The sequence below is a fragment of the Scyliorhinus torazame genome, chromosome 16 (assembly GCF_047496885.1).
Source record: "Scyliorhinus torazame isolate Kashiwa2021f chromosome 16, sScyTor2.1, whole genome shotgun sequence".
Lineage (NCBI taxonomy): Eukaryota > Metazoa > Chordata > Chondrichthyes > Carcharhiniformes > Scyliorhinidae > Scyliorhinus > Scyliorhinus torazame.
The window spans coordinates 3825523-3850212 of record NC_092722.1 but is presented as its reverse complement, the minus strand read 5'-3'; the positions used below and the strand labels follow the sequence as shown (position 1 = coordinate 3850212).

The following is a 24690-nucleotide window of genomic DNA, read 5'->3' as shown; positions in this document are numbered from 1 at the left end:
TATTATCCCTGGCAGCAGTCCAGACCACTGTTTGGGATTGTTTTTTTTTAGGGGAAGTAAAACTTCTTAAGCTTCTGATTGTCACTGACACCAAGGTGAAAGTGAGGCAACAGGATGAAGCAATCCCCTTTCAACCACTTTGATATTTTGAACATAAGGCTTTGTGGTGGATGCATTGTTTGATGCTGGCTCCAACTTCACTGATCATCTGTGGCTGGGCAGATTGCGTCTGGATTATACTGACCTGTGACAAGAGGCTGAACAGACAGCGAACAGCAACCCAGCTCAGTGCGTCTTTCATTGCACAATCCTGCAGCTGCTCACTGGGGTTAGAAACAGCAAGTGTTAAAGTTAGCAACCGGGTGCCACAATCCGACCTTCATCTAAAACTCTTTCTTTAAATTCACTCTGTTCTCTGAGGCACTCTTGATGGGCATCTTGTGACTTGGGGATGTAGAAATCTGTGGGCTCCTCTCGAAATGTTTTATCATTTACCGAACCAGCAAGCTGAAGTGGACAGGATCGCCCTCTTCACTTAGAAGGAATAAAACAAACCGTTTCCCGATACGCTAATTGCCAGTCAGACCAGAAAGAGCCACGACCGAGAGAATAAAATAAGGAAGCAACAAAGAGGGCAATGAAAGGAGGAGAGGTGAGGAGGTGAACGCACCGAGATTACTTGTGCCTGGGTGAGTCACTCGCTTTGTTTTTGAGGGGGGGGGGGGGGGGGGGGTGTGAGCGAAGGACAATTAATGGCGATTAATTATCCCCGAGGTGAGTGGAACTTTCCAGTTTTGTCTCGTGTGTCACACACAAAAGTGACCATTTCTACTGACCGCTTGAGAATGTGCAGCATTAAAAACTTGATGGGGTTAATTTTGACTTGGTGAATGTGGGACTTCATTCGACAACTCTCGGTGTTGGCCCTGTTAATGTAAGTGCTGTGAACTGGAGCAGCTGATTGGCCATTGCCTCTGTAGCTTTCAAAGGAGGCAATACTGTGTTGGGGAGGGGGACTGCGGAGGCAATACTGTGTTGGGGAGGGGGACTGCGGAGGCAATACTGTGTTGGGGAGGGGGACTGCGGAGGCAATACTGTGTTGGGGTAGGGGGACTGCGGAGGCAATACTGTGTTGGGGAGGGGGACTGCGGAGGCAATACTGTGTTGGGGAGGGGGACTGCGGAGGCAAATACTGTGTTGGGGAGGGGGACTGCGGAGGCAATACTGTGTTGGGAGGGGGACTGCGGAGGCAATACTGTGTTGGGGAGGGGGACTGCGGAGGCAATACTGTGTTGGGGAGGGGGACTGCGGAGGTGAGAATTTCTAAAAGTCTTGATTTCTATGGCACCCTCACTGACCTCGGGATGTTTCAAAGTGGCTTCCGGCCAATGTTGTAAATAATCTTTATTGTCACAAGTAGGTTTACATTAACACTGCAATGATGTTACTGTGAAAAGCCCCTAGTCGCCCACATTCCGGTGCCTGTTCAGGTACACGGAGAATTCAGAATTCTCAGCTGGTACAGGAATTGAACCCACGCTGCTGGCCTTGTTCTGCATCACAAACCAGCTGCCTAGCCCACTGAGCTAAAACCAGCCCTTGTTCACACACAGCAAGCTCCCACAATGCAGCAATTACCAGATAATGTTTTCCATGATGTTTGTGAATTAGGTAATGGCCAGGAGATGGGGGAAGAGTGTCCCGTCCCCTTCTCCTCTTCAAAATAGTGCTGTGTGGGAGCTCATTTGTGAAAAGCACAGTCCCACAAATAGTATCCAGTGACTGGGTACTGGTCAAGGAATCTGTGAATTAGCTGGTATTGGGACAGGGAACTAAAACTGACCCAGGATCAGGGGGAAATCCTGCTCATTGTTTGAGAAATCTGTAGGATCTCTAAGTTCCCTGAGCAGGTAGACAGCCCTTTGATTTAATACATTATCTGGGTTCTGGCCATACGGTGTTAACACAAAGGTAACCTCCTATTCACGCCCTGGAATGGGGTTTGAACTCCAGCTTGTGAATTTGAGGCAAGAGTGTTGCCCACTGACATTTAACGACGTCAGTGGCCCCATTGTTGGGAGGGAATGTGTGGAGGGGGCTGAGTGAGTCACCAAGACCAGAAACTCTTTTAGTACCCAATTCATTTTTGTTGTCCTATTAAGGGGCAATTTAGCGTGGCAAAACCCCACGCAAACATGGGGAGAATATGCAAACTCCACACAGACAGTGACCCAGAGCCGGGATTGAACCTGGGACCTCGGCGCAAGACCAGAAACTCTGAGATCCAGCCATTCTTGATGGCTGTGCCTCATGAATGTAATTCCTAACTGGCTGAATTGAGGAACAGCGCCAAGAGCCGGGGGAGAAGCCAGCGTTTCTCCGAGGCCAGGGGAAGCACTCCCGCCAATATCTTCAATAGTTTGAAGCCAGATATGAGTTCAATGCTCAACCATGCACAGACCAGAGATTAAAGTAACAGCCAAATGAGTGTTGAGTCACATCTGTGTTGGCATGATGCCCGAACCATTTTAAGACTCAAATCTCATTGGCAAGCTGCCCACTTGCTGTGGGCACATTCTGCTTCCGGCTTTAACGCACTGGCATTGGAAAGTCTACTGATTCATCACTGAGACTGCCTACTTCCACCTCCTTAACATTGGCCAACACAGCCCCTGCCTCAGCCAGTTTACTGCTGAAACACTCATCCATGTCATTTGTTACCCATAGGTTCCTCTATTTCAACATGCTCCTGGATTGTCTCCCACATTCTCTCCTGTGTGAAATTGAGGCCACCCAAAACTCCGCTCCCCTGTTCCGATTCGCACTGAGTCCTGTTCGCTTATGACGCCCTGTGTTCACTGACCCATGTTGACTCCTGGTCTGGCAATGCCTCCATTTTAAAATCCTCCTCCTTGTTTTCAAATCCCTCCATAGGCCCCACCCTCCTGATCTCTATCATCCCCAACAACCCCACAAGCCTCCCAGATCTCTGTTTGTCCAATTCTGGCCTTCTGAGCATCCCTGCTTAAATTGCTTGACCACTGGGAGTCCTGGCTTTAGTTGCTGGGTCCCAAGTTTTGGAATTCCCTCCCTAAACCATCTCTACCTCACCTTTTCCTTTTTTAAGACACTCCTTAAAACCTACTTCATCTTGGATGTCCAGTCCGGATGTTGCTCGGTATCGAAAATACTTTTATTGATGATCTTCTTGAGCGCCTTGTGCAGTGAGAAAGGCAAATTATTGGTGGACCTCCAGCAGTTCGTCAACCATTACATTGATGGTTTTTTCAATTGCTTGCTGATACTGATCAGTTTTTAACCCTCCCTGTCTCCAACATGAAAAAGCTCAACCGCCTCCTCTTGACATTCAACAGCACCATCATTCCTGAGGGGCCCAATCCCTCTAAAGATCTACCCCAGAACTGTGATTGGAGTGTGATTAAATTCCTCATCCCTCACTTGGATAGCTGCAGACAGAGCAGTGCTGGAAAGTCAACACCATTCACAACGCAATAAGAAAGTACAAACCTGCTTCTCTTTGACATTCGACCACTGGTGTCAACCAGAACTGCCCACAGCGATCTCTGTGACATTAAGTTTCTCTTTCCCAATGTTATTTTAAACCTGATGTCCAGTCAAGTGGATCTTTCAGCAAGTAGGGTAAACAGCCAATCGCGATGAAGTATTCTCACAGACCGCAAACCAGGAAGTAAAATGCACTGAACCTTCCAATTCAAATTTTACAGAATGTGAAATAAATGATTGAGACATACACGTGGGGCAGGATTCTCCATCTTACCCCACCCGTTGTCTGGTGCGGCGTGACCCCGCCGGCAGCGGATCCTCCGCCCACCAGCCGGCCAATGGGGTTTCCCATTGTGGGCACCCCACGGCGTCGGGGAAATCCGCGGACGTGAGAGCGCTGACGACGAAGCGGAGGATCCCGCTGACGGAGAATCCAACCACAAGCTGAAATATCACAAACAAAATTTCACATTTTAAATATGTTTTGAATCATAATGGAGAAATTTGGCATTCCTTAAATAAAAGTCTCATCCTGAGGCTGTTCAACAGGCATTGAATTTGACCATTAAAACCCCAGTTACACCTCATTCAGCAAAAAGGGTAAGTTTTCATCAGTTCAGTGATTTCTAATTGATTCAAGCCTGTGGGCATTCTGTAGGAAAGCTTCGAATCGCTGACCACCACTTTTGGATTTCTGTGGATAACTGCGAGTACACGGATTTTCAAAAGTTTGTGTTCGTTTCCGAGGAGTAATGACGGCTAACTTTGAACTCGGAATACCCACAACTGGCACTGAGGCCAGCTGATTGGTATTTCTGCTATCCCATCAGCCACCAGTTCACAGTGTATCAATTCCATCGACTTGCTTTGACAGTGCCTTCCCAACTCCTTGACTCAAATCCCAAAGAAACATGATTTTTTCCGGATTGGCTGATCTCGCAGAGGGACAGGGTGTGATCCCAGAGAGAGCCAGCTGCGTTTTGGGGGGTAGCATTTTGATTCTTTGGCTGTAACGCTGTTGTTTCCTTCCATTACAGGGAAGGTTCCGGAGAGTGTTAATTCAAAGAACACCTCCCCTGCCCTCACCATGACATCCGGGAATGGCAACGCGACTTCGTCTGTCACTGCAAGTGTGCCCCAGAGCACGGAGAACAAACCTCCGCAGGCTATTGTCAAACCGCAGATCCTGACCCATGTCATTGAGGGGTTTGTCATACAAGAGGGGGCTGAGCCTTTTCCAGTGAGTAGCTTTGAATTTAATCTTCACTGCAGGTTTCAATTTAAATTCATGAATGTAGACAGTGCTGTGATTTTGTGTAGCTTCCACTTGTTCCAGTCTGCTGCACACTCCCTCTCTCTCTCTCTCTCTCTCTCCCGCTCTTTTGTTTGAGTATTCCCACCCTACAGTTTAAATGATAATCCAAGAGTTGTTTAACTATCGACATTAAATCTGGTCCCCCAGAGCTGTGTGGATGATTGAAAGTCTTCCGGCCTGTCATTTCATGTGTCGTCTTATAAAATTTATGTCGGACGTACTTGTTCACTTGGTGTATAACAAAGCTTCCTGCGTTTCTTGCTACTAATTGCTTTGTGACTAACAGCATGCTTGGTAACAGAACTTTAATTGCATTGGTAACTGACCATTCAGTCCAGTCATCAGTAAAGCTACTGCAATACCAGCAGTCAGAATAAATTATACACAGCTGGATTGGTGACAGCCAACAATTGGAGTAAGCAAATCCCCAAACATTTTGCTGGAAATCAAAAATCCTGGTAGGAAATGGATCGGACTCTGAAATGCTCATTAGACTGGAACACAAATGAACAGTTTGGATCTTGGCCGTACTGCTGTTTTAAATGCTGCATTTACCCTGTACACTCAGCCCTTCTGCAGCACGGGTAGCAGCACAAACAGCTGGACCTTTCTCAAAGTGGCAGGGGAAGAGCTTTCCGATCAGATCCGATTGGCCAAGTCTCCCACCTCCCTGCCAGTTTGGAGAGTGTTGCCTGAAATTTCTGCGGGTCCCCTGACTGGTATTGGGAGAACTCGCCCCAGCAAATGACCAATTGTGAACAGTTGAAACTGGCCGTAGGGCAGCAAGTGGTTAGCACTGGGACTGCGGCGCTGAGGACCCGGGTTTGAAAATCGGCCCTGGGTCACTGTCTGGGTGGAGTTTGCACATTCTCCCCCACAACCCAAAGATGTGCAGGGTAGGTGGATTGGCCACGCTAAATTGCCCCTTAATTGGGAAAAAAAATGATTGGATACTCTAAATTTCTTTTAAAAATATCCATCGCCACAGTTTGTACTGGGGCTCTGTCGAACACACGGAGAGAAAATCCCTGGGAAACCTTCCAGTGGTGCACAGCGGGCAGGCTAGCTGCCCAGTAGTGCACAGTGGGCAGGCTAGCTGCCCAGTTGGCTCATGGAGACCTGGCCAATGCTGCTGGCATTCAGAAAAGATGGCGGTGTCTCTCTCAGCAGCCACTGTCTCCTCTTGCCGCTGCCTGAGTTGGGTCTCGAAGCTTTGAGGAATTAACAGCATCACCTGGTTAATTGTAAGGCTACGGCTGTTGCTTACACAGGTACAGCTTTCAATTCAGGTAGGTGTACCCTAACTCGCTTGGCAGGAGACCCGCGGGATTGGGTGCTGGGTAGGAGGGCGCGGGGACAATTTTGCTCTTACACCTGGCCCCATATTAATCTCCTTTTGACTCGAGGGAGTAAAATGAGGCAGGTGTAAATCCCAGGTCGCACTATTTCTCCTGAGTTTCCTGACTTCGCGGGCTAGATTTAAAATTAACCCCTAATATTTCTGCTGATAAAGCAGTGTGTGTGTGTGGTTTTTTTGGGTGGGAGGAAGGGGCATCTCTTATTGCAGTATAAAAGTCAAAAGAAGTTAAAAGTTATCGGAGATTTTGCACTAATTTACAATGACATTTTCATGTCTGTACTTTTCTTCTCATCATGTTTGAACCACTTTTTGAATGATTTCCACAACCTTCTCTATCGACGCTCTCTTCATGGGCAATTTTTGTGAGTGTTGACTTTCTATTTTACAATACTGTATAATGTTACTGATTGATTTTTTAAACAATGTACCCTGGCAGTGTCCTGTCCTTGGCTTTTTGTCCTGCTGCTACTCCCCCCACCCACCTGTGTGTGTCACTGTGTAACCTGCACTAAGATTAACCTGCATGTTTAAGTCAGTTTTGCTTGCAGACCTGCCACGGTGTAAGTAATGAAAATGCCTGTTGAGTTGTTTCATTGTTTGGAGCTGATGGGAGTTTGCAATGTCCAAGCATTGGAACAGGAGGAGGCCTTCCAGCCCCATTGAGCAGGTTGAGGAATTCCGGTGAGATCACCCTGGCTGATCGGCCAAATACCCAGGGCGGGATTCTCCGCCCCCTTGGGATTCTCCGTCTCGCCAGCCGGCCAATGGGGTTTCCCATTGTGGGGAAGCCCCGTGCCGTCGGGAAACCCCCGGGCTGCCGCACGACAGAGATTCCCGACAGTGGAGAATCCAGCCCCCAATCTGCCACATACCCCTCAATATCTTTGGTTGTCAAAAATGTACCAAACTCCAATTTAAAATTTACAGTTCATCTGTCATCAATTGCCATTTGTGGAAGAGAGTTCCAGACATCAACTAGGTGCAGAACATGTTTTCCAATTCCACTCCTCAAAGGACAGACTAGCTCTCATTTCTAGACTATACCTGGACTCCAGGCAGAACCTGTTTCTCTCTCTCACCCCTATCTGGTCCCCTTAATATCTCGGAAACCTCGATCAAATCCTCCCATAACCTATTAAATTCTAGGATACCTGCCCGCTAGGTAGCAGCAGTGGGAACAGCACCTCTTCTGATGTCGTATTAAGGGTTGAACCTGTACGTTAATACGCTGAAGCTAGGGCAGCACGGCGGCGCAGTGGGTTAGCACTGTTGCCTCACGACGTCGAGATCCCAGGTTCGATCCCGGCTCTGGGTCACTGCCCGTGTGGAGTTTGCACATTCTCCCCGTGTTTGCGTGGGTTTCGCCCCCACAACCCAAAGATGTGCAGGGCAGGTGGATTGGACACACTAAATTGCCCCTTAATTGGAAAAAATGAATTGGGTGCTTTAAATTTATTTATAAATAAATAAATAAGCTGAAGCTAATATACACAAACATAGAGACAGGAAGAGAGTCTGTGTCTGTCTAGCATTTCCCACACAATTGCAATGCCTTGCGCAACATGTGAAATGGAGACTTTCCAATGCCTCCTGCAACCATGTGATCTGCAGGAGATCATGGCACAGAAAGAGGCAAGTTTTGGTCCGCGAGAGATGGCGGAAACTTGAAAGTGAAAAGGTTACAAATGTATTTTAGAAACACACTTGGTGGAAAGTTCAAAGTAAGGGAGACGCAAGGGGTAGATATATAGAGCTCGTTAGGAATTTTCAGGGTTATGGGATGAAAGGATTATGGGGCGAGTGAGGGTAAATGTTGACGCTCAGATTGCTCACGCTCAAATTGACTGATTTTTAATAGAATTTCCAATTAATGGGCAATTTAGCGTGGCCAATCCACCTACCCTGCACATCTTTTGGGTTGTGGGGATGAGACCCATGTAGACATGGGGAGAATGTGCAAACTCCACACGGACAGTGAACTCGGGCCGGGATCGAACCCAGGACCTTGGCTTGTGAGGCAGCAGTGCTAACAACTGCGCTACTGTGCCCCGAGCTCTAATTGAATGATGGGCTGAATAGCCTCTGCTGTCCCTCTGTTCGCCATTGAGCTACAGAGACTAGGATGTCTGTAAAGAGGGTCAGGTAGTGAGCTGGTTGTGTTGTTGCTGACATCTAGAGAATGTAAGTTCAAATCTTACCATGGCACTTTCACAATTTGAATACTTCATAAACACTCGTAGGCTACATTTTGCAGGGCTATGGGGAAAGAGGCAGGTGGGTAGGACACATTTGTTCCCTCTTTTAAAGAGCTGGCACAGACACTGGACCGAGCGGCCACGTTTTGTTCAATCCCAGTGTCGGGTGTAGAATTCTTTGTTCTCAGATCAGTGGGTGGGTTGGGAGGCACAGCTCCAGTCTCACTCCTGGTTTCTGTTAATTGATCGTCCCTGGAGAACGTGCCTGTGTGGTCAGGGTGGGTGCGAGCAGCTGTGACGCCCCCTTACATTCACACCGCTGGGTGCCAGCGCAAACGTGAACAATGACCCACTTGGTGGAAAGGTGCCAGGGAAGGTTGGGACCCGGTCGAACGCAGTGCAAAGAATGAGTGCTTCAGTGGAGAAGAAGATATGATTTAAGAACATGAGAAATAGGAGTGTTCAGCTCCTCCAGACTGCTCAAAGGGCAGGATTCCCCACTCCCCCCTTCTGCGGCGTGTCCTGCAACAGCGTAGGGCGGATAACTAGTGGCCAGCCGCTGGATGTTCCATTCCCGCCATTGTCAACCGAGATTCCCTTGCCACCACCGTGGAACGTGCGGCAGGGGTGTGCTGTTCCCTAGACCCTAAGGTCCACAGCTCCCAGGGTGGGCAATTCCATGGAGGGTGGGGGGGGGGGGGGGGGGGGGGATAAATGAGTGAGTGACGAGGCAGAGGAAGGTTCAATTATTTTAAAACCGTGAATTTTAAAATTCTTCAACAGAGTATGAGAAGTATCAGCTCCTGAAGAAATAGTTTAATGTTATTTTTAATTGTTTTAGTAATAAACTAATTCCTAATAAAATATTGAATTATATACAGCAAGGAAGGGAGGGAGGGGCCAATGCTGATGTAATATTTTGCTCCAATAGTTGTCATTTAGGAAGAGCAAACACATCTAATTCAGAGGACGAAAAGTGAGTCACTTTACCACAAATTATATCCCAAAATGCAACATCTGGAACTCTCGGCTCACATAAAGGTTTGGTGTCAATTGAAAATTTCGGATTTTTGTTCAGTAAAGATCATCAAAGGGCATGGACCCAGTGTGGGTAATGGGAATTGAAAAATAGAGCAGCCATGATCTTATTGACTGGCACAACAGTCTCATGGGGGCTGAATGGTCTCCTCCTATTCATATGCTTATCCGAAAATTTGACTCCTTCCCTGTTAGCTACTTATTTGAGACGGCAGCTGACACAGGAGCACCCGGAGGAAACCCGCGCAGACACGGGGAGAACGTGCAAACTCTGCACAGACAGTGACCCAAGCCGGGAATCGAACCTGGGACCCTGCCGCTGTGGAGCAAAAGTGCTAACCACTGTGCCACCGCGCTGCCCAGGGATCAGAGAATCCCGCCACCAGGAAACGGCAAGAGAATTTCGGCCTCTTTTTAAAAAATTTTTATTTCTCCAAATCAAATGAACTTGCAACCCTACATACAATAAGATGGAGGTTGGGTTTGAACCCTCCTACTGTTTTGTTAATTCTGTTACGGACAGAAGAGAACTGAAACCCGGTTATCCTTTCCCTTCCCGTCTGTAATCAATGTATTTTTGGAGAGAAAGGTGGATATGTTTCTCAACTCCTGGGTTTGGGATCAATTTTTAAACAATCAGCAGTAAGCATTTGTGGGATTAAAGAAAGATAATTATTTATTCGCACATTCATCCTGAAGGTCTAAACGCGATGTACATTTTTCAAGTTCCAGACAAACACACAGTTCACATGTTTGGCACATCGTAGGAAAACCAACCCCCGCAGTCCTGTTTACGGTGATGTTTTCACTCTGATAGGGTAGTTTAGATGTTTTCAATATTTGTAATCATTATCGGGGATTCTTGTAGGATACCCTTGAAGGTTGTGAATTTAGTCATTTCTTACCAGAATGTCTAGTTTCTTTGTAGTTGGACTAGGAATCTGACTGGGATATGTCTAAGAAATAGCAGTCTCCAGGATTAAAGAGGCACGGTTTTGCTACTTTGTTCTGCAGCTGGTATTCTGTAGTGGATGTTCTTTTCAGACAGACCAGTTTCCCTCTGTTTCTTGGGATAATAGATGTATTTTCTGTAGCCAGTTTCAGTCAGATGATAGCAGGTTTCAGTGCTTTCCATTGTCACCATGCTGGATTGGTGTCGGGGTGATTGACATAACAAAGAGGGAGTGATTTGATAACCCGTAAACATACCAGCTATGATTAGCTCACGAGAAAACCTTGTTTAATATTCCATCCACACAGCTATAACACATCTGGCAGCCATTTCTCGCTCCCATTTGAGCTGGTTCCTTTGCACCTGAGAAACCCATTCGCATTTGAGAACTTTCCAAAGGCATTTTCAGACAGGAATTAATTATTTGTGTGGGAATTGTAAAAATCAGCTGACAATTGACATCCATATTAACCGTGTGGTTAGTGTCCCTTTTCCAATAAAAGGCAGTTCCTGAAAATTCAGTACTGAATGAAGTCCACATTTAAAGTTTGACTAGGACATGCCTCCACTAGGCATGTCAATTGTGTGTATTTAAAAATGGCTAACTGAGCCACTCATTTTCTGTGTTAGATTTAACTGCAAGTTGATGTACAAACGATGCACTTGCGATTGGTTTTAATTAATACACAAAGGAAAATATTGAGCTCTTTATTCTTTTTCACACACAAACTTGTGTTTTATTTCTCAGATCCATGGGCTTCCAAAGATCAATTACCCCATCTTCCCCAACCTTCCCCCTACCCTTTAAACAATGCTGTGGGATCATCTTTGACTACCTGAAGGGGGAGAGAGGGCTCAGTTAACACTTCCAGCAGTGTAGTATTCCCTCAATACTGCGCTGCCAACTGCAGTGTAACACTCCCTCAATACTGCATTGACTACTGCAGTGTAACACTCCCTCAATACTGCGCTGACTACTGCAGTGTAACACTCCCTCAATACTGCATTGACTACTGCAGTGTAACACTCCCTCAATACTGCGCTGTCTACTGCAGTGTAACACTCCCTCAATACTGCATTGACTACTGCAGTGTAACACTCCCTCAATACTGCGCTGCCTACTGCAGTGTAACCCTCCCTCAATACTGCGCTGCCTACTGCAGTGTAACACTCCCTCAATACTGCATTGACTACTGCAGTGTAACACTCCCTCAACACTGCGCTGCCTACTGCAGTGTAACACTCCCTCAACACTGCGCTGCCTACTGCAGTGTAACACTCCCTCAACACTGCGCTGCCTACTGCAGTGTAACACTCCCTCAATACTGCATTGACTACTGCAGTGTAACACTCCCTCAATACTGCATTGACTACGGCAGTGTAACACTCCCTCAATACTGTGCTGATGTTTTGTCCAACAATCTTCTGCTCCGAAGGCAAAACCACATTTACTGATGTTCAAATGTTAAACAGCAAGAATAAGAGTTTAATTACAATTGAGAAAATGTCCCCCTCAGCGACTCAGTATTAAATACGTCATTTAGAAGCTCCATTTGGAGAGGGACCAACCCAGATTTAAGCCAGTCATCCATGATTCCATGATCTCGGCTAGATCCCTCAGTTAGCCTACAAAAGGCCAGGGTGTGTGTGTCTGCGCATGCCTGCCTGCGATCCTGCCAACATTTACTAATGACTGAGTTCACATGAACAATGGTCCCTGAGAAAACCATCCGAGAACTGCTGGGACTCATTGAATTATGTCTGAACATGCGTCAGTACCTTCAGAGAGTGGGGAAAAGGATCAAATTGGAAAGGGGACAGAAGCTATGAAATAGTCTCTCGTGATAAGACCATTGATTGATGATCCCCGATAAGCCAATGGAACTTTACTAGAAGATGTCTAGTGTTTCAGTGGCTAACCAAGGTCTCCCAAGTATTAATATTGTTGAGATTGAGTTAACAGCAGCTGAAGTGAAGCTGTTAAATGTTGCTTCCATTATTTATAGCACTGGGCATTGTCACCATTTTAAAAGTGGCTTCAGGTGAACTGGTTGGCTGTGGGGAGCGGTAACCTCCGCACATGTTGGGCTGTATGCCTGGAAGGGGTTGAGAGGAAACCGTACCTGACCATCCTGTATTTAAGCCTCCTGGTGCTTGGTTTGGCAGTCGCTAGCAGAGATCTAGGGAAACATCCTCCTGGGTCCTTTAGGAATGTTTGCTGCTGGGAGAGCTAACCCACGTAAGATGCATAGGATTGTTCTTGTTTTCCTGTTTTGTAGGTCGGCCGATCTTCTTTGTTGATTGAAAATTTGGCAAAACAAAAGCAGCAGCAGGCAGCCCTGCAGGCAGCAGAAAAACTGCCCCAGCCGAATAACACTGACTCGGAGATGGATGATCTGAGCCAGCAAGGTTTGTCTTCACCAACAGTACCTTTTGATGTTGCCTCATGTGACAGGACTGTGCGGTAATCTGGACACGAACGCATTCTGAGCTTAATTTTAGGCAGAGGTTTCTTGCATTATATTATTCGTCGTTTCCATTTAATTTCGATGTCCCATTGGCGATGGCTCTCAGGGGGTCGGCAGAGTGGCGGGGGCTAATGAGGGGACAGAGGGAGCATCAGGTGTCGCTCTATGCCGATGACCTCTTGCTGTATATTTTGGATCCGTTGCAGAGTATTGGAAGGATTATGGGCCTGTCGGGGAGGTTTGAAGGGTTCTCTGGGTACAAACTGAATGTAGGGAAAAGCGAGGCATTCCTGGTGAATGAGCTGGGACAGGGGGCTAATTTAGGGGGGATGCCATTTACGGTAGCGAGGGATAGGTTTAGTATTTGGGGATTACGGTAGCGAGAGAATGGACGGGGCTCCACAGGTGGAACTTAACGAAGCTGGCGGAGGAGGCCAGGGAGGATCTTAAGAGGTGGGATACTCTGCACTTAATGTTGGCGGGGAGGGTCCAAGTGGTGAAAATGAATATTCTGCCGAGGTTTCTGTTTATCGTTCAAGTTCTCCCGATCTTTATACCAAAGCCCTTTTTTTCGGAAAATGGACACAATCATCTCTGACTTTGTATGGGCGGGGAAGGTGCCGAGGGTGGGGATGACCCTGCTACAGAGGCAGAGGCAGCAGGGGGAGTTGGCGTTGCTGAATTAGCTTCATTATTATTCAGCGGTGAATGTGGACAAGGTGCGGCGGTGGTGGGAAGGAGAAGGGGTAGAGTGGGTTGGGATGGAGGAGGAATCTTGTAAGGGGTCTAGTTTGAGGGCTATGGTGACGGCAGCACTGACAATGGCTCCGAGTAGGTATTCAGGGAGCCCAGTGGTGCTGTCCACGGTGAAGATATGGAATCAGCTGAGGAGGCATTTTAGGGTGGAAGGGATGTCGGTGCTAACGCCGCTGTGCGAGAATCATGGGTTTGAGCGGGGGGGGGGGGGGGGGGGGATGGATAGTGTATACAGGAGGTGGAGGGAAGTGGGGCTGGTCAAGGTGAGGGATTTTTATTCAGAGGAAGGGTTCGCCAGTCTGGAGGAGCTAAGGGAGAGGGTAGAGCTGCCGAGAGTACTTGACTCTCCTACCCTAGGAAAGAGCATCTGACTATCCACTCTGTCCATGCCAGTCATAATCTTATCGACCTCTATCAAGTCGCCTCTCAACCTCCGTCGTTCAACTGAGAACAGACAGTTTATCTAACTCCTCCTCACAGCTAACGCCCTCCATACCAGGCAACATCCTAGTAAACCGTTTCTGTACCCTCTCCAAAGCATCCACATCCTTCTGGTAGTGTGGCGACCAGAATTGTACACAATATTCCAAATGAAGCCTAACTAAGGTCCTGTACAGCTGCAACATGACTTAACAATTTTTATACCCAATGCCTCGACCGATGAAGGCCAGCATGCCGTATGCCTTCTTGACCACCTTATCCACATGCGTTGCCACTTCATGCCCAGATCTCTCTGCCTGTCCGTACTCGCAAGAGTTCTACCATATATTGTGTAATTCCGACGTGCATTGGACCTTCTCACACTTGTCCAGATTCAACTTCATCTGCCATTTCTCCGCCCAAGACTCCAACCAGTTTATATCTTGTTGTATCCTCTGACAATCGCAACTCCACCAATTTTTGTATCGTCTGTGAACTTACTAATTAGACCAGCTACATTTTCTTCCAATTATATATGCCACAAATAACAAAGGCCTCAGAACTGGGGCGTCATTCTCCGACCCCCCGACGGGTCAGAGAATCGCCGGGGGCTGCCGTGAATCCAGCCCCCGCCGGTTGCCGAAGTCTCCGGCACCGGAGATTGGGCGGGGGGCGGGAATCGCGCCGGTTGGCGGGCCCCCCCGCTCGATTCTCCGGCCCGGATGGGCCGAAGTCCCGCCAATAAATTGCCTGTCCCGCCGGCGTAAATTAGAGTACCTATTTACCGGCGGGACAAGGCGGCGTGGGCGGGCTCCTGGGGTGGGCGCGGGGCGATCTGGCCCCGGGGGGTGCCCCCACGGTGGCCTGGCCCGCGATCGGGGCCCACCGATCCACGGGCGGGCCTGTGCCGTGGGAGCATTCTTTCCCTTCCGCCTCCGCCACGGTCTCCACCATGGCGGAGGCGGAAGAGACTCTCCCCACTGCGCATGTGCGGGAAACTGTCAGTGGCCGCTGACGCTCCCGCGCATGCGCCGTCCCGACATGTCATTTCCGCGCCAGCTGGCGGGGCAACAAAGGCCGTTTCCGCCAGCTGGCGGGGTAGAAATCCCTCTGGCGCCGACCTAGCCCCTCAATGTTGGGGCTCGGCCCCCAAAGATGCGGAGCATTCCGCACCTTTGGGGCGGCACGATGCCCGTCTGATTGGCGCCGTTTTGGGCGCCAGTCGGCGGACATCGCGCCGTTTGGGGAGAATTTCGCCCCTGATCCCTGTGGAACGCCGCTAGTCACAGCCTTCCATTCAGAAAAGCACCCTTCTACTGCTGCCCTCTGTCCTCTGTGCCCAAGCCACTGCTATATCCAACTTGCCAGCTCTCCTCTCGTCCCATGTGACTTCAGCTTTTGTACCTGTCTACCATGAGGTACCATGTCAAAGGCTTTACTGAAGTCCATGTAAACTACATCTACTGCCTTCCCCTCAAAAACCCGATCAAATTAGTGAGGCACGACCTCCCCTTCACAAAACCATGCTATCCATCACTAAGTCTATTTGTTTCCAAATGCGAGTAAATCCTGTCTCTAAGAATCTTTTCCAATAATTTCCCTATCACTGACGCAAGGTTCACCGCCCTATAATTTCCCGGATTATCCCTGCTGTTCTCCTTAAACAATGGAACAACATTGGCTACTCTCCAGTCCTCTGGAACTTCACCTGTAGCCAATGAGGATACAAAGATTACTGTCAAGGCCCCAGCAATTTCCTCCTTTGCCTCCCGCAGTGTCTTGGGGTAGATCCCACCAGGCACTGGGGACTTATCTACGTTAATGCTTTTTAAGATGCCCAACACCTCCTTATTAATATCAACATGACTCAGAATATCTACACACTCTACCCTATACTCCTCATCCACCGTGTCCTCTTTGGTGAATACTGAGGCAAAGTATTCATTTAGTATCTCTCCCATTTCCTCTGGTTCCATACATAGGTTCACTCCAATATTCTTTGTTAGTGTTCTGTGAAGCTTTGTGCATTTTTTATATTTTGAAACATCTGGTTCAGGTCACCATTGATGAAATAAGATTTTTTTTCATATATAATATATATCAGTATTGTGTGATCCACAAAGCAAGAATGTTGACTATTTCTGACCAGCAGCTTAATTTATTTGTCTAATTTCTGGTGACAAAGTTGACAGATTTACCCCAGTGCAGATTAAATAGTCACAGCTAGGTTTAATCAATCCACACTGCTTAATATATTGAAGCTTTCAGTTTTAAGAATCCTATTAGATTGAAATTCCAGAACGGGATGTGGAATATTTTGTGTATCTCACTGCATTGGATTATTTGGCTGTAACATTTTCATCTTTTTTCCCCCAATGCTTCTCAGACTCTAAGGAAAAGGAAGAGGATGCTCTCAAACTGAAATGTGAATTTTGCGGGAGGCTTGATTACGCTCATAAGTTCAAAGGATCAAAAAGATTTTGCTCCATGGCCTGTGCAAAGAGGTAAAGAGTCAGCAGAACCATGGAATATTCAAGGTTTTGCACTGGTTAATCACCAGTGAAAAGGAGTTTCACCTTTTCGAGGTGCTCAGCAGCAACTGTAGCAAACGTGATTAGAACCTCGAGACTCCGTGACGTCTCGTTAAACTTTCCTGGAATTCTGCGCCCGAGGTTCATTTGGTCAATGCCCTGATCAATGTTGCGAAGTCATTCAACCTCGCAAACTGACTGGTTTGGCCCCACATCTGCAGCCGCATCACTGTTCTCATACAGAGCTGTCTGGAGTTGGCATTGGTGCTTGAAGCTACGACAGAAAAGTCAGCTTAACCAGCGAAACCCGCTGGAAAGTCCGCATGTTGGTATTGGGTGGTTAACCGAATCTTGTCTGGGTGTGATGCCTCCGTCAAGTCGCCAGTCACAGTTTGGATTCTCATGTGAAGAATTTCCAGTTTGTAGAGACATTGGGGGTCAATACTTTGGTGATAATGTAAAAACCAACATTACCGGTTCAAAGTCTGGATTTGGGACACGATTTTGGTTCTAATTACTGATTACCATAATGTGAACTTGACAGGGGATGCTAAACCTGCAGGTTAGACTCTCTGGCACTGGAAAGAAGAAATCTTCATTCAGCAGCATGGGCCGGTTCCTCACGCCCACTTGCTCCGAATCTGTGGAGTGCGCTGGCTGCCACATAGGGACACCTTTCAGGAAAGCTCAGGGCATGAGTGAGAGGTTCGCAAAGAGGTACCTGAGGTCCAGATAGAGGGCGTGCAGGGGAGGAGTGATGTCCTGTATCCACAGACGAGCGGAATGCTCTCCTGAAGCAGTGCTGCTGTGTCTGGCCTCATCTCTTCTTCCCATTCCTCCTCTAGACCAAAGGAAGTCTCGAGCATGATCCCCATGACAAAGTACTCACATCCCCCTGGTGACTCCTATAAGTTGTCCTCTAGCACAGAATTCTTTAGATGAAGTTCTCAAAATTTCCAGAATAAATGTTGGTAAGAGTGTTGGTGACATATTAGCAAATTATCCCAGAATGTCTCCCAATGTGTTTTAAAAATCCTCTTCAAAGCTGCAGCGATGAACAGTTGGTGATTGTACTTTTGAATAGCACTCAACATTCCCAGCAATTATTTATGTGTTCCTGTTCAGCTGGTTGCTGTTGGGGGAGATTGTTAAGTGAAGTATTATCCACCAAAATGTCAAGTAGCCTCTTTAATGAGAGCTGACCAACAACCTAATTGTCTATCAGCTCTTCAACAATCATCTGGGTGATTGTTAGTAACGCGCATTTCAACCTTTCCCAACATGGCCTCATGGGCAACAGTGAAAGACCCCATCATCCCCACGATTTTAATGCCCAAAGAACATGACCAAAATTTACCCCTCTCCAGTGCCATGGAAACCGCACCTGAATGTAAGCCACCTTCAAAAAAAAACAGGAGAAAGAAATTAAATTTGTTTAGAAGTGTCCTGAAAGAACGTTTTGAATCACTTTTCCATTTTGATATTTTCAACCATGCCTACTTTCTGTACGCTCGAAGCACAAGAATGCTTTTAAAACTGGACACTGCAGCAAAGTGATGATTAACAGGGAATTTAGGAAACTGGATCTTTGCCACTGTAATGTGTTTTTGTGTCAGACTTAAAATGTACTGAACCCATTGAGGGTTTGTTCCAGTAACTAATCAGCAGAATCATATTCCACAAATCCAGCTGTTTAAACGTGTTCCATTTTATTCAAAGGTATAATGTTGGCTGCAGTAAGCGAGTGGGTCTCTTTAAACCAGACAAGAGCAAATACTTACAGAAGAAGGAAGGAGGCAAATTAGGTCGGCGAGGTCCAAGAAAGAACAGTTTACACAATACCAATAAAGAACAACACAAGAAACAGCTGAAGGTAAAGGTACACCATCTACAGAATGGCTGTAAAGTTTTCAGCAGTTTATTTCAAATGGTTTTCCTCTAAAGTTAATCTGGAAGCTGTCTCAATGCCTCTATCGATACAGAGCACCTATATTGAACCAAGGGTTAATCTTAAGTCTGTGTTCAATAAATTAATCACCACTTGGAAGAGATGTAGCAAATAACCTCAATACCCCAAGACCATGGAGAATTAAACAACACTTTGCATTTATGTAGTGCCTTTAATGCAGAAGAATGTCCCAAGTATTATCGTTTTTTAAAATTCTTTCAAGGGATGGGATCGTCACCAGCAAAGGCACATCCTTAATTGTCCTTAAACTGGGTGGCTTGTCACCATTTCAGAGGGCATTTTTTTGTGGATCTGGAGTCTCATGTAGGCCAGACCAGGTAAGGGCAGCAGATTTCTTCCCTAAAGGACATTGGTGAACCAGATGGAGTTTATATGCCAATCAATGACAGCTTCATGGTCACCATTACTGAGAGTAGCTTTCAATTCCAGATTTATTCATTGGATTTAGATTCCATTAGGTGGGATCCGGACCAGTGGCCCCAGAACATTATTAGCCTGTGTCATCTGGATTACTAGTCCAGAGACATTACCACTTCTCCCCAAAGGAGGTGTATAGAAAAACAATTGAAGACTGAGTGAAGGAAGTAGATATGAGCAAAGGCGATCAAAGCTTGGGTTTTGAGAAAGGTCGGAGAAGAGGAGGGCACGGCGAAACGGCTGAAGACACAGCCGCCAGAGGAGAGACCAATGGGAGGAGAGGATGAGCACGAGGTGGGAGTCAAAGAACAGGAGTGGGGGAGGGTGGAGGAGATGGGAAATGGGCAGGGAGAGTCCCTGGAGAGATTGAAGTACAACAGTGAGAAGAGTTGGGGAACAGGGCACCATAAGACATTGGCAACCAGCAAGTAAGATATGGCCTTGGGACATGAACAAGCAGTTCTAATGGACAAGCTTTATTGGCCCATTTATCTACATAAGGATTTTTGATAAGGTTTGCACCTGAAAAGAGGCAGCAATCTTTTTAAGGATGATAAACGTCTCAATTTTGTGGGGATTTCTCCCAAATTGTTTCATTTTGGACTTTAGATTTTTATGTATCGCCGATAGTTGTCCTGTGGTTTGGAATTGAAGGCTGCTTGATTGCTCAATGCAGAAATTGAATAAAGAGCCTGCGGGCTCAGATCGGGAGCTCTGGTTTGGTCAGGGCAGTGTTAAAATCATTCAAGCAAAAATTTCAATTCGTTATCAACGGGGCTGAGCTCCAGCCAGTTGGCATTTGAATAGCTACCTCCACGGTGACGTATTGTATTCAGACACTGAGTTACCCAGCTGGGCACTTCACTCTGAATAGAAACCTGAATGAAGAAAGCCCGAGAGATGGACACAATACATGCAGCTGATCGACATTCTAGCCCAAGAACAGCGAATCAAGAAGAGTAGCTTTGTTTAAACTAATAAATAATACAATTGGTGCAGAATCAAAAATCTAATGTCAGGAATATCATTAAAATAACAGTGTAATAAGCACCAGTATCAATAAATGCATGTTCTCCCCCAGGGCCATGTTCTTGCAGAATCTTTCCCATGTACTTGTTCACAATCCCCCGCCAGTGTTTCAGCTCCACAATACTCTGCCTAAATGATGCAGCTATATTGGATTTACAGCATGTGACGTGCTGCAACAAAGAATGTGCATTTTATAGCACCTTTAATGTTGTAAAATATCCCACGGTGCTTCTCCGCATCGTTATCAAACAAACATTTGATCTGCTAAAACTGTAATAGATGAACAGTAAGAAGTCCGATTCATCTCAGGAAGGAGTAGTGCTCTGAAAGCTAGTGATTTGCAACAAACCTGCTGGACTTTAACCTGGTGTTGTAAGACTTCTTACTGTGCTCACCCCAGTCCAACGCTGGAATCTTCACATCGCGTAACAGATGTCGACTACAAATTGATAGGAACAATTCTCAATCTTGTTGGGATATACTGTCTCGAGCTGGATTGTCCTGGTGGGTCAGTGGGTAAATACATCTCTGTTGTGGCGCAAGAACATTATAAAGCAAGGAGTGTCTCAGTTTAGTTGCATGGTTTGCAATGTACTCTCATTGTGTCCCCTGGGCTACGAGGTGGTTTAAAAAAAATAATAAATTAATAAATTTAAAGTACCCAATTCTTTTTTTTCCCCCCAATTTCCTTTTATAAATTTAGAGTATCCAATTATTATTTTTGTCCAAGGGACAATTTAGCGTGGCCAGTCCACCTACCCTGCACATCTTTGGGTTGTGGGGGTGAAACCCACGCAGACACGGGGAGAATGTGCAAACTCCACACGGACAGTGACCCAGGGCCGGGATTCGAACCCGGGTCCTCAGCGCCGCAGTCCCAGTGCTAACCAGCGCCACATGCCACCCTTTTTTTCCCCCCAAATAAGGGGCAATTTAGCGTCGCCAATTCACCTACCTACCCTTGCATATCTTTGGGTTGTGGGGGTGAGACCCACGAGGGCTACGATGTGTTGATTCCCACTCTGAATGTAGGTAGTTCTAAGAGTTTAGTCGGTGAATATTAATTACAGATGGGAATCGAACCTTGAATCTTCTCACATGTACCACCCGCAATGTACTCTGCAGTGTGCTGATCAGATGGGGTAAACTCGCATTCCCATCTCCTGCTGCAAGTCAGCTTATTCAAAGAATTGTGTAGTTTATAATTCCTGGGAATAAATTGCTGCTGCTTCTCATTGTTAGGCATTTGTAATCGGCACAGAGAACCTTTCCTGACCGATTAGGCTTTCATGAGAAGCCTCACTTTGGAGCAGCTAAATTTTCCTTTTAAAGAACCCATCATTTTTTATTTATTTCTGAGATGTGGGGATTGCAGGCTCGGCTGGAATTTATGCCCATCACTAATTGCTCTTGAGAAGGTGATGGGTAGTGACCTGCCTTCTTGTACTGCTGCAGCCCACGTGGTGTAGGTACACCCACATTGCTGTTAGGGAGGCAGTGCCAGGATATTGACACCATGACTGATATTTCTGAGCTATGGGCTTTTCCTCTGACACGCTAATGTTTATCTCCCTTCACAACAGCCGCCAGCTAACATGGGGCTAAGTCAGGAGGATTCGAGCAGAGGCTCCGACAATTCCAGCTATGAAGAACCACTGTCGCCCATCTCTGCCAGCTCCTCCACCTCACGGAGGCGACAGAGTGAACGGGAGCTGGATATTCATGACATGAGGATGCGAGATCCAATGGGAATTGCCCATCACTTCTTGCCGAGTGACGCCACCAAGTGGAACGTCGAGGACGTGTGTGAATTCATTCGCTCACTGCCAGGTAAAGGTTGTTTTTATTATGACTGTTTAGACTGGGTGGGCGTAGATTTTAGAAGCTGCCTCGGTATAATTGAAAACAAGTAGCCTGGTCTTGAAAACTTTTAATTTGTAGCTGCAGCATATTCTTTATTGTTCTTTTGTGAGTTTGGTTGTTTTGACTTTTTTGTTTGGGATCTCCAGATCTTTACTCTGAGATAAATCTGCTCCTATGACCCACGCTCCCGTCATGTATGTGGACTTCATACATTGGACACGATCATGCCCGTACAGGAACACGGTGTGGCCAGTAGATGCCGGCTGAAGCCTCCCGCGGACTTCCACAGCCAGTACACCTCGCGAGATCCACCCAGACCTCACGAGGCGGCGTGGTCAGGATCCTGCCTACAATGGGCATGACCACGCCACGCATGCCTACTTAGGTTTTAAACCCACTTTGGCCTGCTCACCCAGGATCTCCCGAGTTCCCGGCATCTAACGGCCTCCCCAGGGAGTCCACAGCCGGGCGCCGTTGGTCCACACAAACGGCGACCAGGCAAAACAGCACCCAGGGGTCCCGAGCCATCGGAGGCCACTGGGAGGACAGGGCAGGGTGTGGCACTGTCACTGCCAAGGTTTCCGGATGGCATGGTGAAGCCAGCAGGAGCACTGCCAGGGGGGCACTTCCAAGGGTCAGGGCCTGACTGGGCTATGCCTATAAAAGGGTGGAGTATATGGTGGGTGGGGGAGGTGCAGGACGGTCATTTGGAAGGTTGGGGGGGTGAAGGGTGGGGGGGTGAAGGGTGGGGGGGCCATGGAAGGGGGGTCCCAAAAGGGGGCATGGGAACCCTGAAAAGGGGTGGCCTTCAGCAACCCCAAAGGGGGCTGTCATCACTTGGTGGAGGGGTGGGGAAGGGGGAGGGTATTAATGTCCATACATGTGTGGGGTGACATTGCCATGGGTGGGGGACCCATAAGCTCACTTGGAGATAAGGGCACCTTTCGAAATGGCGGCCCGATCTCTGAGGAGTTGGTCTGGGCAGCGAGTTCAGCTCCCTCCCCAGTGATGAAAATAATTGTAAGTGTGGGCTTGACCGGGGAGAATCTCCCCAGGGCCCAAAGAAGTGACGAAGTGTGGTTAGATAGCGGCGGGGAACTGTCCAACAGAGCTGGCAGGAAACTCCCAGCAAAACCCGCCACAAATGTATCAATGCAACTGAAGATGTGCAAGATATGACTATGAATTTGTGTCTTCCAATTGAATGGTGTAATGAGTTGGAACTAGCACTGTGCGACGCCACCATGCCAGCCTTTGGGTCTTGCTTTACTTCCTGTGTACCCACCTGCCTGTTTAAGGATGCAATCTTACTCCGACATAGTTGCATGTGCGCTGGCCTCTGTCAGACCTTGCTGATTGGCTTTTCGTCAACTTTGTGCCTGGATTGTGAGTGCTGATTGGTATTAGAGCCAAACCTGATACCATTCTCTTGAGTCTGTGGTGTTCTGTGTTGCTAATTTTAGGATGGTTGGCGTAGTGTTCACAAAGACTACAAGTAGCTTTAAATTATAATAATCACTTATTGTCACAAGTCTGCTTCAATTAAGTTACTGTGAAAAGCCCCTAGTCGCCACATTCCGGTGCCTGTTCGGGGAGGCCGGTACGGGAATTCAACCCGCGCTGCTGGCCTTCTTCTGCATCACAAGCCAGCTGTTTAGCCCACTGTGCTAAACCAGCCCCTTGAATAAAACTATAAATTTATTAACACTAATTTGGATTCAACACTTAATCCTAGAAAATAAACATATAATTACACTCATTTACTACTAATCTCTACACCATTACATCAACTATGTTCTGCTCTCACTCACACTTTCTTTCCTTCAGTCTGTTCTCTAGCTTTCTCCTCAACCTCACTCATAAGGCTTAGCATCAATGTCTTATATACCTGTACATCTTGCTCCCTCTTGTGGTTGATTTAGACATTAACCCTTGCAGTTTTTATAATTATGATGATGTTTCTTGAGTCCATGTACAATCACTTTAGCTATGAAGAGAGAGATAAATTAATTTTCTTCTGCTTCTAGTCATGAGACCAGTTGTAGCAGCCTTCCTGATTTATAGGGTATTCCAGAACATATTGATATAGGAACAGAAGGAAGCCATTATGCCCCTTGATTCTGTTTTGCCATTTCAATTAAATCTGATTTGTATCTTAACTCCCATTTAACCTGCCTTTCCTAACGAGAATCTATCAATCTGAGTCTACAAATATTCAGTCGAGTTAATTTCAGCAGTTTTTTTTTTGTGGAGGAGGGGGTGGAAGCGCGTTCCAGGTTTCTACGGGCATTTGTATGAGAAAATGCTTTTTAAAAAAAAAAAAATGTTTATTAAGAATTTTTCAACAAAATTTTCAACCATACAAGCAAACCCCAAGTCAATATGATACAGAACTTTGTACATTGGATTCCTCCTGTACATATCAGTTTTCCGGATCATCCATGTATTTTCTTGCTCAAATGCCCCCCAGAAAAAAACCTCTCTTTCCCACCCCCCCACCCCAAGAAAGATATCCACCCCTCCCCTCCCCCCACCCCCCCCGGTTGCTGCTGCTGCTGTCCGACCTTCATCTAACGCTCCGCGAGATAGTCTAGGAACGGTTGCCACCGCCTGTAGAACCCCTGCGTGGACCCTCTCAAGGCAAACTTTATCCTCTCCAACTTGATAAACCCAGCCATATCATTTATCCAGGCCTCCACACTGGGGGGGCTTCGCCTCTTTCCACATTAATAAGATCCTTCGCCGGGATACTAGGGACGCAAAGGCCAGAATGCCGGCCTCTTTCGCCTCCTGCACTCCCGGCTCGTCCACTACTCCAAATAGTGCTAGCCCCCAGCTTGGCTTGACCCGGA

At 47.1% G+C, this 24690-nt stretch overlaps 1 protein-coding gene across 4 annotated transcripts in view; it reads left to right on the top strand.

Annotated features, from left to right (window-relative positions):
* Positions 1-372: 372 nt before the first annotated feature.
* The window catches only part of LOC140392526 (polyhomeotic-like protein 2), a 33726-nt gene continuing 9408 nt past the window's right edge, over positions 373-24690 (top strand). Inside the window, exons 1-6 of one of the 4 annotated variants that reach the window (XM_072477787.1) lie at positions 373-652; positions 4563-4765; positions 12665-12794; positions 16416-16533; positions 18280-18433; positions 21559-21805. In XM_072477787.1, coding sequence (XP_072333888.1) covers positions 4613-4765; positions 12665-12794; positions 16416-16533; positions 18280-18433; positions 21559-21805 — 802 coding nt within the window. In that variant the 5' untranslated portion in view covers positions 373-652; positions 4563-4612. Of the gene's footprint in view, positions 690-4562; positions 4766-12664; positions 12795-16415; positions 16534-18279; positions 18434-21558; positions 21806-24690 lie in introns of all 4 variants that reach the window. The other 3 variants (XM_072477786.1, XM_072477789.1, XM_072477788.1) reach the window with 3 other exon arrangements.